This window comes from Cnephaeus nilssonii, assembly GCF_951640355.1.
Source record: "Cnephaeus nilssonii genome assembly, chromosome: X".
NCBI classification, from domain to species: Eukaryota; Metazoa; Chordata; class Mammalia; order Chiroptera; family Vespertilionidae; genus Cnephaeus; species Cnephaeus nilssonii.
Genome location: NC_137071.1, coordinates 44093580 through 44108057, shown reverse-complemented (window position 1 = coordinate 44108057; position 14478 = coordinate 44093580). Strand labels below are relative to the sequence as shown.

The 14478-nt window shown below is 36.4% G+C and overlaps 1 protein-coding gene across 2 annotated transcripts in view; it reads right to left on the bottom strand.

Annotated features, from left to right (window-relative positions):
* The window catches only part of AR (androgen receptor), a gene marked incomplete at both ends in the record, with an annotated part of 321271 nt that overhangs the window by 34899 nt on the left and 271894 nt on the right, over positions 1-14478 (bottom strand). The window contains one exon of one of the 2 annotated variants that reach the window (XM_079765068.1): positions 6210-6326. In XM_079765068.1, the coding sequence (XP_079621194.1) occupies positions 6210-6326 (117 nt within the window). Of the gene's footprint in view, positions 1-6209; positions 6327-6385; positions 6396-14478 lie in introns of those variants that run through there. The other variant, XM_079765069.1, reaches the window with a different exon arrangement.

The following is a 14478-nucleotide window of genomic DNA, read 5'->3' as shown; positions in this document are numbered from 1 at the left end:
ATCTGCTGCCTGCTGCACTGGAGGTAGAGAAGATTCAATCATTGGGTAGGCAGTGGTACTCAAATTCTACAAATATGTGATTTCTAGGCCTCCTACTTTAGCAATGAGATTATGTGGTAGCTCCATGATGAGGATCTAGGTAGATATTAGAATTCTGGTCAGAGAGTACACAAAAGAACTGATAAACTTTAGTGAAGAATATATAGATATCCAAAATATTTAGTAATTACTCTGCACAATACTGGAAGTCATCATATTTCTCAAAAATAATTTGTCTAGCATGTTCCTCGGGTCAGAAATATGTACCTATGCCTATGAGATGACTTGGGCAATAACTCTGTTTTGGCATGGATTGCATCTCGTCCTTTGTGTATAAAAATAATACAGACCCAACATGGTTTACTTTAGTGGTTTTAATAGCCCCTGGTGCATATTCATTGAGACGTGGTGAGAATGGTCTACTCTTCATCATGAAGGCATTCTCTTTTTTAAATTGAATTTATTGGGGTGACATTGCTTAATACAATTATATAGGTTTCAAGTGTACAATTCTATAATACATCAATTATATATTGTACTGTGTTTTCAACACCCCACAATTCTCCTTCCATTACCATTTATTCCCCCCTTTACCCTCTTCTACCCCGCCCCCCCATCACATTTCCCTCTGGTAATCACCATTTTTTTTTGTGTGTGTAGTACTTTCACCTTTTTCACCCAGCCCCACAAACCCCTCCTCTTTGACAGCTGTTAGTCTGTTCTCTATCTATGTGTCTGTTTTTATTGTGTTTATTAATTTAATTGGTTCATTACATTCCACATATAAGTGACATCATATGGTACTTGTCTTTCTCTGACTGACTGGCTTTTTTCATTTAGCATAATACTCTATAGGTTCATCTATGTTGTCACAAAAGGCAAAATTTCCTTCTTTGACATACATATTTAAAAAATAGATGACCTGGAATAGGCGTATATCCAAGTTTTCCAAAATGTATCCCAGAATACAGTAGTTTTGTAGGATATTAACAGGTGTTAAGTGAAAAAATGGTTTCTGTGGATGAATTAAATGTGGGAATCCTGAGTTGCCAAGCTCCTCACTTTACCTTATTGCACTATTTGCAAGGTCTGTGAAATGAAAACATACACAATAAATCTTCTTGAGAAAGACCATAATATGCAACTTTGCCTAAGTTATTTGACCATAGAAATCTTTTTTCATGGACTACACCATGGAACTAGTTTTCTCAGATCCCACACAGAGAAACACTGGCCTATATCAAGACAACATGCTTATATAAGGTAAGGACTTATGTAAATGATCAGTACTTGTAGGTATCAACACAAATAGAAGGAACCAAACCCCAGGAACCAAGGCTGCAATCTCAGGTGTTCAGCAAAATTTAATGCTACAAATCTCTCTCTCTCTCTCTCTCTCTCTCTCTCTCTCTCTCTCTCTCTCTCCTCTCTTTCCATCCCTCTTCCCCCTCTCTGGCCTACCATTTAATTTTCTAAAATTTAACTCTATAATTAATTGTCTTAAAAAAACAAGCAAATAAACAAAATCATATGTGAACATATGCAAATATTCAACTGTCTGAAGTCCAAACCTTTAAGCATAATCAGATCCATTTTCAATGTGGTTTCAGCTTGTCTTTCCCATCTACTCAGATCTAACCATATTAAACTACTTGCTATTCCTCAAATCCTCGATGCCTTTTTTATGTCTCTGCATCTTTATTCAACCTGTGCCCTTTGCCTTGAATGCCTTTTCCTGTCTATCTCACTCAATAACTTTCTAGTCATTCCTATTTATACTTTAAGATGAAGGTGTATTATTATCACCATGTTTCTCCCCTTGTTTAACTTTTTGAGGGCAGGGATCATATCTTATTAATTTCTGTTTCTTTAAAACGCCTACTATAGTGTTTGGCACATAGTTGAAACTCAATAAATATTTATAAACAGATAAATAGATGAATGAATAGATGGAAAGATGGGAGGACTATCTAGATGGGTTCTTAGAAGGATAGATGAATAAATATATGGATTAATAAATGCTGTGAAATTTGTCTCCTTAAGAACAATTCCATGAGTAGCATGTCAACATTGGAATCCCTCAGTTGCACACAAGACAGGTCTGGCATAAAGACAGTCTTCAATACTAGAAACCAAAGTATCCATGACAACATCAGACCATGACCAGGGGTTCCCTGAGCAATCCTCCCAACTAAAGAATTATGGAGATTGTTAAAACCTGCAGATCTATTAACAGATTTAAGTCTCAGATGTAGAGTTCAGGCTCCTAGTAGAAAAGACAATTATAGACAACCTCTGAAGAAAATGGTGCACACCTCAGAGTCTTACATGTTCTAGAGTTCCATGTTTCTTCTACTCTTTTGGGGTTTGGCTGCTACCTGAAAGTCTTGAAGGTCTACCATCTTCCTTGGTCAAAGAAAGGAGAGAGTAACAGGCACCAATACTATTTAGTAAAGTCTGAGAACCTTTTGTGTTGCAAAACACAAAAAGAAGTAATGTCTGGGGAGGAATAGGAGAGAAAGTGAAAAAGGGGAGGGGTCAGGGGAGAAGAGGGCAGATAAGAGCAATTCATTCTTATTCCATCTTGGAAACTCAGAGCACATCCTTGAGAAGTGCAGAGGAAAGTGAGAAGTAGCTGTATATTTATTCTAAACATAGGCTGTGAAAAACCATATCTAGTTCACTGGAGAGAAAGTCCCTTTCTAGACAGTTATGTTTATAATTTTTCTTAAATTAAAGGTAGGCAAGGGAGTTAGATTTTGGAAGCAGTTTGCAATATATGATTTTTCAAAAGCAGCCAGAAATTAACCATGTACAAAGAAAGTCCTATCCTTGTCATAGATGGGAAGCTGGAAGCCTGGAGGTAGTCTTCAAGGAAACAACCCTGAGAATCCAATCACCTCCAGTATCCTTTCATAAACACCAAGAGCTGCTATGGGAAAGAAAGCTATGAATAGATAGATAGGACTAGAAGCAGGAAGGAAAAGGCTGTGTGTTTTAAGTATCTCTGAATTGAGAAGGTCCCATACCAAATAGTAGATGGAACACTATAGAAAAAAAAAGACACAGATTAGAGAACTTAAGGCTTGAAGACCAAGCAGCCATCAACTCCAGAGTGCCAGATTCTCTGAGATACAAATGCAGCCCTTCTATTCTCCACTCCCTCACTAATCTATCTATCCAGTCTACTTTTAGACACACAATATATCTTACTTTGATGTAACATGAGGTAGCTAAATTACTATGCAGGTCAAGGCACTCAAGTCTAAACTATCTATACTTTAGAAAGGAGTAGATAGACAATACAAAAAAAAAAAGAGCTGATAAACTTAAAACTCTTTCTCTGTGACTTTAGATATAAAATCACAAAATGGTAGTGCCATACAGGTTCTTGGTGAAGCTCACCATGCCAATTTTATGATGGGAAAACTGAACCTCAGAGGAGAGAAGAGACTTTTGTAAGGCCACATTCTTAGTTGCCACTTTGGAATGGATTATGCAATTTAGAGCTGAATGATGGGAAGAATAAACAAAATTATATTAATTCTCCTTCAAGTTGATCTAAATGTCTATGCTAAACACAAATCTTATGAAAAGGGAAGTCTAATGATAAAGTATTCAGAACGGTTACTCTGTATTGATGTTTTCTTTCTTTTTTCCATTTTTTGAATAAAGGTGTGATATACATTGAATTTGAAAGTTAACAAACTTAACATGTGTTTGCAGCAGGGAAGCAAGAAATGGAGACTTAAGTTTAGCAAAATGGAAAGGTTTGTTTTTCAAACAATGATGTCTAAGAGGGTAAACATTTGGGTTCTTACTGACATGGTACTTGAACATAATATATAATTATCTTAGTTACTAGACTCATCTCCAAAAAGATCTTGACAGTATTTTTGGTTTGAGGTAATCAAGAGTGATTTCTGGTGATGCTCTGCCTGTTGGAGCTGTTACTATCATAGGACATACCAAGTAACTCAGAATAAGAGCCAACTGGGAAGTGCTGTGAACATCCTAACCAGATAAATTACTAGTAACCTCATTGTTATAATTAACCCTTACACTTTGTCATTTACCAAAGATGTTCACATTTTTCATATAATATGATTCCCATTATAGCTCTGTGAGAGTGATATTTATAGATGAAGAAATTGAGACATAGACAGGGTGCAATAAATAATGGACCTGGGCCTTTAACCTAGGTCTTCCTGATTCCAAAGATAAGACCATTTAGATGACATAAAAATCCTTTTATCTTGTAGACATTTCTTGAAATATGCCTGCCTGAAGCTCTATTGCTTAGCATGGTCCCTTGTACATAGTAGAAACACAGTAAATATTACAGAAATGCAAGTGAAATAAAGTCAACCACAGCACTTTTCAGCTTATTTTCATTGTGTTGACCAAGCCCATTCAAAGTTTAACTTGATCAACTGTATAAAGTCAATTTGTAAATTTACCATACCATTCTCACCAAAAATTTATAGATTTATGGCTATCTTCTATAAGGAGTATTAAAATGATCTGTTATACATAAACTCCTTTTCAAAGGGATTCACTGTAATCATGTCATAGACTGCTTTATAATAGAGGATGTTGCCTGAGACATGACACTAATTTTAAGGTTAGGAGCCAAATGTACAAGGACTTTGGTTGCCATTAGGCTTTACCTGCATCAAAGTGGGCATATCAACAGATGGAAAACTAAGGGGTTCTCTACTTGCAAGCCCCATCTCTTACACACAATTCACAGACAGCTAAATGAGAGTTCAGTGTATCAGAAACCTCACACAGGGTCATAAAATTCACATGGAAAACACTTCCCTTTTGTTTTCCTTCTGCACTTCCCCATCTTAGTCTTATTTCTTCCTCCCCACTACAATTGAGGTTTATCTGGAGAAACAAATCAAACAAGAACAAGGTTGATTTTTTAAAAATATTTGAGTTTCATTTGATGTGACTGCCTGGAAAACCACTCACAGAGCATCTGCCTATGATTTCTAGGAATACTAGATACTACTTGAAAGGCTTCTTTTAAAACCATCTCATATTGAGCCTGGATCAATTTATTTGTAGTACTTTTGTCTGTTTAAGGACTATTACTGGCCTAAAAGGAAGGAATAGAGTTATCTACATGAAGACCCACACATGGTTAGAAAACAAGTTGGTTTTTATAAATATACACATAAGCAGATAAGGTATTGAACATGTCATAAAAAAAAACACAAAAAAAACTAAAGATGGACAAGTGCTTCAAATTAGCCTTGAGAGGGGAGGGGAGAGGGCAGGATTCTAGGAGCATAGGTTTTCCTAGAATCTGATAGGCTGATAAGGACTATTCAGGTATGAAGCTACAGTTTTAGGCATTTAGAAGTAGGTTTGTCTTTCCTCAAGTTCCATTTTGAAATAAAAATAGACTAATGATCTTGCTTTACTCATGTAAGGTGCATCTTTCTGGAAGTGGCAGGCAGCAGAGATGACTCTGGCATTAAGCAGATGTGAACATGAAGAAATGAGAAATTGGTGGGGGGTATGAGTGTCAGCTAAGCCTTTCTGGAATGGTGCCAGTGCTTATGGTAGACACAGACTAGGAAACAGAAAACCTTATGATGGGGAGTCGTCAATGAAAGAGCTATATCTTACCTCTGTCAAGCTACTGTGCTACCAAAATAAATACTTTTGGAAATGATCAATAGATTTGCAAGGAAAAGGAAATGATTAAAAGGCCTGTTCATTCCTAGGAGGTGTGGGATAGGGAATTGGCTCTGCTTGGCAGCTTAGTCATAGGCTCCAAAGAAAAGCAGCTTCTCTTTCCAGGTGGCCAGCCCTACAATATTGGCAGCAGTTAACTGATGGATATTCTTGAGTGTTCAAGGCCAGCCTGTGCCTGGGTCATCCTGCACCTGTAATTGTTCTGAATTTCTTAGTTCTCTCATCCTAGCCACCACTTAACAACATAAGGCCAGTACCATTATTTCCTCTGGGGAACCCTTCTTAGTAAAGTTCATACTCATCCCTGATGAGTCCTGCCTGATTCTTGCTTCACACCTCCTGCTCTCATGCTTAGCCCCAGAGTGGGGTATAGCAAAGAGGAAAATCTGGTTTAAAGAGAGAACCAGAGAATGAGGGAGAGAAAGGGAAGATAAGAAAAAGGAATAAAAGTATCATACCTCCCAGAGTCATCCCTGCTTCATAGCATTTCCGGAGGCGACAAGATGGACAATTTTTCCTTCGGAATTTATCGATGGTGCAATCATTTCTGCTGGCACAAAGGTACTTCTGTTTCCCTGCGAGAATAAATATAAGAGTAGACAGACCTGTTAATGATTTTCCAGAGTCTCTCTCCTTAAGTATTTCTAGGCAGAAAGGGTATAAAGATATATCCTGCCAGATGAAAGAAGTGGACAGAGAATGGCCCTAAACAATTTGATCACACAGAATCTATTAAACTAGGCTGGTTTAATTCAATGCTATTCTGTTTTGTTTTCATAAGGATGAACAATTCAGGTCCTGATGATATCTGCTTTATTAGGACTACTGACTGGTATGTTCAATAAGATGATCTATGTACCTTTACTAAAAGCCTATAATGCCCATGAGAAAATGATCATTAGTGGAAATTGTCACTTTTCCTCTTCCTGACTCCTGTAATCACACTTGAACTAATAACGTTATTTTTTTCCTTTTTGTTTATGTTTTTATTGATTTCAGAGAGGAAGGGAAAGGGAAAGAGAGATAGAAACAACAATGGTGAGAGAGAATCATTGATCATCTGCCTCTTGCACACCCAACACTCAGGATTGAGCTTGCAACCCAGGCATGTGCCCTGACCAGGAATCGAACTGTGACCTCCTGGTTCATAGGTTGATGCTCAACCACTGAGCCATGCTGGCTGGCAACATGTTATTTTTTACAATAAAAATACAGGTAAAACTTTTACAAAAGAGCATTTATATAGGATTTCTATTTGTTTTTAAGTTGCTAGTGATCATACCCCCAGTTCTGTAGGTTATAAAAATCAAACAGAAAGGTTCATTCTTTGTGAAGTGAATCACAGCAAGTGAAAGGAAGTCCTCTGAAGCCAAAACAAGAGAAATTATCACTGTCATGCACACCTTGAGTTGTCATAGATACAAAGAAACATACACAAACACAGAGATCCTCAGAATCACTGCTGTTCAAAGAAAGACATGGAGGTTCACTCAAAAACATATTTTATTCTTCATATCTTCACCAGCACTTGTTGTTTGTTGGTTTACTGATGGTAACCATTCTGGCAGGTGTGAGGTGATATCTCATTGTGATTTTAATTTGCATCTCTCTGATGATTAGTGACGCTGAGCATTTTTCATATGTCTATTAAGCCATCTGTTAAAGGGAACCCTTGTGCACTGTTGGTGGGAATACAGACTGGTGCAGCCACTGTGGAAAACAGTATGGAGTTTCCTCAAAAAATTAAAAATGGAACTGCCTTTGGACCCAGCTATCAGATTTCTGGAAATATATCCTAATAATCCCAAAACACTAATTCCAAAAGAATATATTCATCCTTATATTAATTGCAGTGTTATTTATAATAGCCAAGATCTGGAAATAGCTCAAGTGCCCATCAATAGATGAGTGGATAAAAAAGCTGTGGTACATTTATACAATGGAATACTATGTGGCTATAAAAAATAATAACATATTATAATATGTTATTTCATATAGGAGAGTCAATAATAACCAGGTCAGCAAAAAATTTCCTTTTCTATTCCTCCCCTCACCTCCCCTTCTCATCCATTCCCTTCCCTCCTTTCATTGCCTTTGTCAAAGGAATCCAAAATTTTGAGGTTAAAAACATCGCCCCAGTACAACCCTTGCATTACAAGGATGAGTTCTAGAGAGGTCGTGACTTGCCTGAAGAACACTAGAATACTGAATTGGGGGCCCCCAAAAGGATAAGTAAACCTATCTATTAGGAATAAGGCTTGTATTAGGGTGTTTAAATATATTATTTACTAGTAAATGAAGCACCTCAGTAATTCTTTGAGGTAGGTACTATCATGACTTTCATTTAACAGATGGGAAAATCTAAGTCTTCTAAGCCAGTACTCTTTTATAACACATAATTTTATGCATATAAATAGAACATACTTTGGTAACAGCTCTTTTATTTTGCTGCAAACTGAGGATTGTAATGTGTACACAGAAAGGATGGTTCTACGAGTGTCATTCAGTGTATTAATGGTTGTTAGTTCCAAGAGTTTAGGCTCTGTATCCAGTGAGTTCATTTCCAGTGCCATGGGTGTTCTAGAACTGGGGTTTCTTTACAGTAATAGTGCTGCTGCAAACCTCAAGACTAGTCCGTTACATTGATTACTGAAATAAGGTCAAGTCAGGAGTACTTGACTACTTTGAGGAATCTCTGCTTCCAAGGAAAATATTAGCTACTAGACCACATTTTGCCAAGGAATGGTTGCATAGCCAATGCAATAGGGCTCCAAAAGGAGTTTTAAATTCCACTCCTGAGAGCTAATCATCATGTTAATGAGAGAGAATACAGTGGAAAAGAATAAAATTGCTTTTTTTTTCAATTTGGAGCTCAGATAGTTTCCTTAGGTATAGTTCTTACCTTGTCCCAGAGCACTTCTTAGCCTAAAATAAGGTTACCTAAAAACACAAATATCCTTTATAATTTATCCAGAAAGAAGTGCAAACCTCAGTATAACTAATGGCATTGCATATTAATTTATTTGGCCTCTATTATGGGCCAGGCATTGTACTGGTGTTTTTTTTTAAATTATACTTTTCAATTACAGTTTATATTCAGTATTAATTAGTATTCTTTTCAGGTGTACAGCATCTTGCTTAGACAATAGTATACTTTACAAAGCGTTCCCCCTAATGTTTTTAGTACCTACATGGCACCATACTCATTATTACAATATTATTGACTATATTCTCTGTGCTGTACTTTACCGTACATCTCCTTGACTATTCTGTAATTACCAATCTGCACTTCTCAATCCCTTCACCTTTTTCACCCAATCCCCAAACCTCCCTCCTTTGACAACCATCAGTCAGTTCTCTATATCTATGAGTCTGTTTTCATTTGTTTATTTATTTTTATTGAATTTATTGGAGTTACATTGGTTAATAAAATTGTATAGGTTTCAGGTATACAGTTCTATGATACATTATCTGTATATTGTATTGTGTGTTTCTATTTTGTTTCTTCATTTATTTTGTTTAGATTCTACATATAATTAAAATATAAGGTATTTGTCTTCCTCTGACTTATTTCACTTGCATAATATTTCAAGGTCCACCCATGCAGTTCCAAATGATATCTTTCTTTTCTATGGCCAAGTAATATCCCATTGTGTATGTATGTATCAATGCTTTTCATTTATTTATTTTTAATTTCTTTATTGATTAAGGTATTACATATGTATCCTTATCTCCCCATTACCCCTCCATCCCCCCACTCATGCCCTCACCCCCCTGTTGTCTGTGTCCATTGGTTAGGTTTATATGCATGCATACATGTCCCTTGGTTGATCTCTCCCCCTTACTCCCACCCTCCCCTACCTACCCTCTGATATTTTGATACGAGTTACACTGAATCTAAAGACTACTTAGGGCAGTGGTTCTCAAACTTTCTAATGCCTCGACCTTTTAATACAGTTCCTCATGTGGTGGTGACCCCCAACCATAAAATTATTTTTGTTGCTACTTCGTAACTGTAATTTTGCTACTGTTATGAATTGTAATGTAAATATCCGTGTTTTCCGATGGTCTTAGGCAACCCTGCTAGCAGTTCTCAACCTGTGGGTCGCGACCCACAGGTTGAGAACCACTACTGTAGAGCCTAAGACCATCGGAAAACACAGATATTTACATTACGATTCATAATAGTAGCAAAATTAGTTATGAAGTAGCAACAAAAATAATTTTATGGTTGGGGGTCACCACCACATGAGGAACTGTATTAAAAGGGTTGTGGCATTAGAAAGGTTGAGAACTACTGACTTAGGGTAATATGGCCATTTAAAATATGTTAATTTACCCTATCTGTAAATACAGTAAATGCTCCCATTTATTTAAATATTCAAATTTTTCTTCTGTATATTTCAATTTTCTGAGTACAGGTCTTTTACCTCCTAGATTAAATTTATTCCTAGATATTTTACTTCTTTTGATGCAACTGTAAGTGGAATTGTCTTTTCATTTCCCTTTCTCATGGTTCATTATTAGTGTATAAAAATGAAACACATTTCTGAATATGTATTTTGTATCCTGTTACATTACTAAAGTCACTTATTAGTTCTAGTAGTATTTGAATCTGTCATTGAGTGCAGCCATAGCAGATGTTTAATAACTATCTTCTGATGGTTAAAGAATAGTCTTTGAGTGCACATCTTCTATGTTTCAGGCAGTATTCTAGGAAACCAGGAAAACAACAGTGGATAATGCAGTCAAAGGCTTTGCCTTCAAGTGGGTGATCTTTTGGTGCAAACATACAAGTAATAAATAAGTTATAAAAATAAATTTGATATTTTCAAATTTGGTGGTACATACAATTAAGGAAATATTCTCTAATGTGGTGGTATTTGAGCTGAGACCTGAATAATATGAACCAGACATTTAAAGAGCCAGTAGAGGAACATTCTCAAAGAAGGATCAGCAAATGAAAGGCTTAAAGTCATGAATGAATTTGGTGTGTTCTTGGAATAGCAAGGTGGCCAGTGTGGCTGGCAGAAGACAAGGGAGGGGAGGGGATAAGAAAATTTGACTGGATTGCAGAACCAGGTTGTGCCAGGCAGTCATTCTCCATATTGGCTGCAAGGTAGAATCATCTGGGTATCTGTTACAAAGTACTGATGCTTGGTTTCACTTTTAGTAGTTCTGATTCAATTTATTGGGGTAAAGGGTAGGCTCTGTGATGTTTTTAAGATTCCCCTATTGCTTCTGATGTGAGAGCTGCTGATGCTGGATTTTGCAGTTGAGTTGACTGCTTATGGAGTTTTTTAGCTGACACCAGATTAACAGGATGAATGTTTGACATTGCAAAAGCGTTTGACTTTGCAAAAGCATTTGACAGTCCACAATGCCCCTTGCTTTTTTTTTCCCTTCCTTTGGAGACGAGTGAGGTTGAAGCCATTCAAATGAGTAGTGTGGGAAGCACCAGATAATATTCTTTTCATGGGATTTGGAAAGACCTTCAAGGAAAACTACAGGCTCCAATCTTATCAAGTAAAACTCTATGAGGAATAACCAGCTCTCTTCTGATAAGGTTATTTGACATATGGTCACACCCACATTTTATGTTCTCAAGCTGTCTTCCTTTAGGTTCTGTCCAGTGTTGCTCTGGATTTGGCTTGCATTGACTTGTAAAATCTGATTTTTAGTATATCTTCCCAATTTCACAATCAGTGCTATCATATTAGTAACTTGAAATCAGAATACAGCAAATGCTACAAATATCAGGGCTCCCCACTGCTCTGTGCTCCTGGAAGACAGAAATACAGTTTACTAGCACAGCACTGCTTCTGCTTTACTTCCTTCTAGCTGGGTCTGATCCTCTTGTTCTTCTTTCCTTGAACTTTCATCTGAGTATACTTATGGGCTCTGGTAATATGACTGAAATAACAGCTTGTATAGACTCAATTGTATTTTAGAAACATATTACCATCTTCTCATGCTTTATTCGGTAGATGCGTTCCTGAACAGTAATGTATAAATCACATTTCTTTAAAATAAATTATCATTTATATGTAAAGTGGGAATTGACCATTTAAAGAAATTATGTTGAGCACTTCTGTAAGATAAAGACAATAATCCTTTGGAAAATTAACATTAACTATTTCTTTTATAAATATTATCAAATCCAAATTTGCATAATAATCATTTTATAACCTTTGTGGAGGACAATTTGGCAAAAGTTGCAAAATTAAAATTTGCATTGCTTTGACCCAGCACATATTTTCACATGTGTGACATGAGATATATACAAGAAAATTCAATGCAACATTGTTTATAGTAGCAGAAGACTGCAACATAAATGTTCATTAATAGATACAGTCATACAATGCATCCATTAAAAAATTAACAATTTCTAGATATACTGAAATGAAACAATCTCCATAATACATTGTAAAGTGTGTGTGGGGGGGAAACAAGATGTAAAACAATACAGCACACTAGTTCTGTGAATAAAATTGATATATTTTCTGTATATGTTTATAAATGCATATACTATGTCTCAAGGGTACAAACACACAAAAATATCAGTGGTTGCCCTAGAGAAACAAAACTGAATATCCAAGGGATGGAAGGATGGAATTATTTTTTACTTTTTAACCTTCTGTGATTTTAAAATTTTGTACCATGTGCATGTACTGCTTACTCTAATGTATACATTACATTAAAGGTCTGTTATAAATGTCACTGTGACCTTGAGACAAATCCTTTTCTCTCTCTGAGATTCAGTATCCCCATCTACACAAGAATGGGGTTAGACTCCATACTATTTCAGAGAAAAAACCAAAAGAGCTATTCCTAGCACATCCTAGTTCCAAATTTAGAGTCAGCATTCATAGCAAGTGGTTGCCTATTCACCATATGGTGTAATTTGGGAATCTGCTCTTGTAATACAGTAAGAGAAAGTGTCTCTATTGTTAACAAAACAAATGCCTACTGAAAACCCAGCAGTCCAGCCTGTGTTGAAGTCTGCAGAGGAGAAAGATAATCATAGCTTTGCCTTTTAGGAGCTTTCAATCTAGTGGGATATAAATACACATGAAGCATCAATAACACGAAAAAGTGAAGGAGAGTTCTGGAATGTGGCAAGGAGGTGTAGGTCATGGCTTGACTCCAATGGCTCACCATAAGGCTTTGGACAAGTCATTGCTTTCATTTGAGCCTCAATTCCCTCATATCTAAAATGATGGGAGAGTGTGATGAAGATAATTCAATAATCTATTATATAAGACAAACTAAAAAAATCTGGATGGCATAGCAGTTTGATCTAATACATAGAAATAATCACAAAGTAACAGCAAATAGGGAGACAAAGAAACAACACGCATTCAAAGAAAAGGAGGAATCACCAAAAAAGGAAATAAATGAAATGGAGGCAAGTAATTTGTCAGAGAAAGAATTTAGAGGAATAGTTAAAAGGATGCTGAAGAAGGTGGAAGACAAAGTCAACAACATGTGTAAGAATCAAGAGGAAATGAAGAAGAATCACGAGGAAACAAAGGACAACATAGCTTCAATAAAAAACACAAAGGAAAGTTTCAACAGTAGACTAGAAAAAGCTGAGGACAGCATCAGCGAGTTAGAAGACAAGGTAGAAAAAACACCTAAGCACAGCAGCAACTGGAAACTAAATGAAAAAAATAGGAGAGCCTAAGGGAGAATTGGGACAACATGAAACAGAACAACATCTGCATAATAGGGGTGCCAGAAGGAGAGGAAGTGGAACAAGGAATAGAAAACAAGTTTGAAGAAATAATGACAGATGACAGAAACTTCCCTTATATTGGCAAGAAAAAAGCCACACAAGTCCAAGAAGCACACAGAATCCCAAACAACATGAACTCAAAAAGACTGACACCAAGAGACATCATAATTAAATTGGCAAACATCAATGACAAAGTAAGAACCTTAAAGGCTGCCAGTGAGAGACAGAAAGTTACGTACAAAGGATCACCCATTAAAACACCAACTGATTTCTCAACAGAAACACATCAGGCCAGAAGAGAGTAGAATGAAATATACAAAATGGTGCAAAGCAAGGGACTAAATCCAAGAATCATATACCCAGCAAGGCTATCATTCAAAATTGAAGGTGAAATCAGGAGCTTCACAAACAAAGAAGGGCTAAGGGAGTGTATTACCACCAAGCCAGCAATGCAAGAAATGCTAAAGGGACTGCTGTAAAAAGAAGAAATACAAAGGGAAGAAGGAACACAGGCATAAAGAATAAAAATGGTGACAAACAAGTACATATCAATAATAACCTTATATATAAAAGGAATAAATGCTCCAATCAAAAGACATAAGGTAGCAGAATGGATAAGAAAACAGGAACCATATACTTGCTGTCTGTAAGAGAAATACCTCAAAACAAAGGACTCACACAGACTGATAGTGAAGGGATGGAAAAATATTTTCAGGGAAATGGAAATGAGAAAAAAAGCTGTGGTAGCAATACTTATATCTGACAAAATAGACCTCAAAGTGAAGGTCATAATAAGAGATAAGGAGAGCCACTTTATAATACTAAAAGGAGCAATTCAACAAGAAGATATAACTATGGTAGAAATATGTGGATCCAATACAGGAGCACCCAAATATATTAAAACAAAAACCTTCTGGAAGATATCAAGGGAAAGATTGACAGCAATACAATCACAGTAGGGGACTTTAACACAACATAGATATCACTGG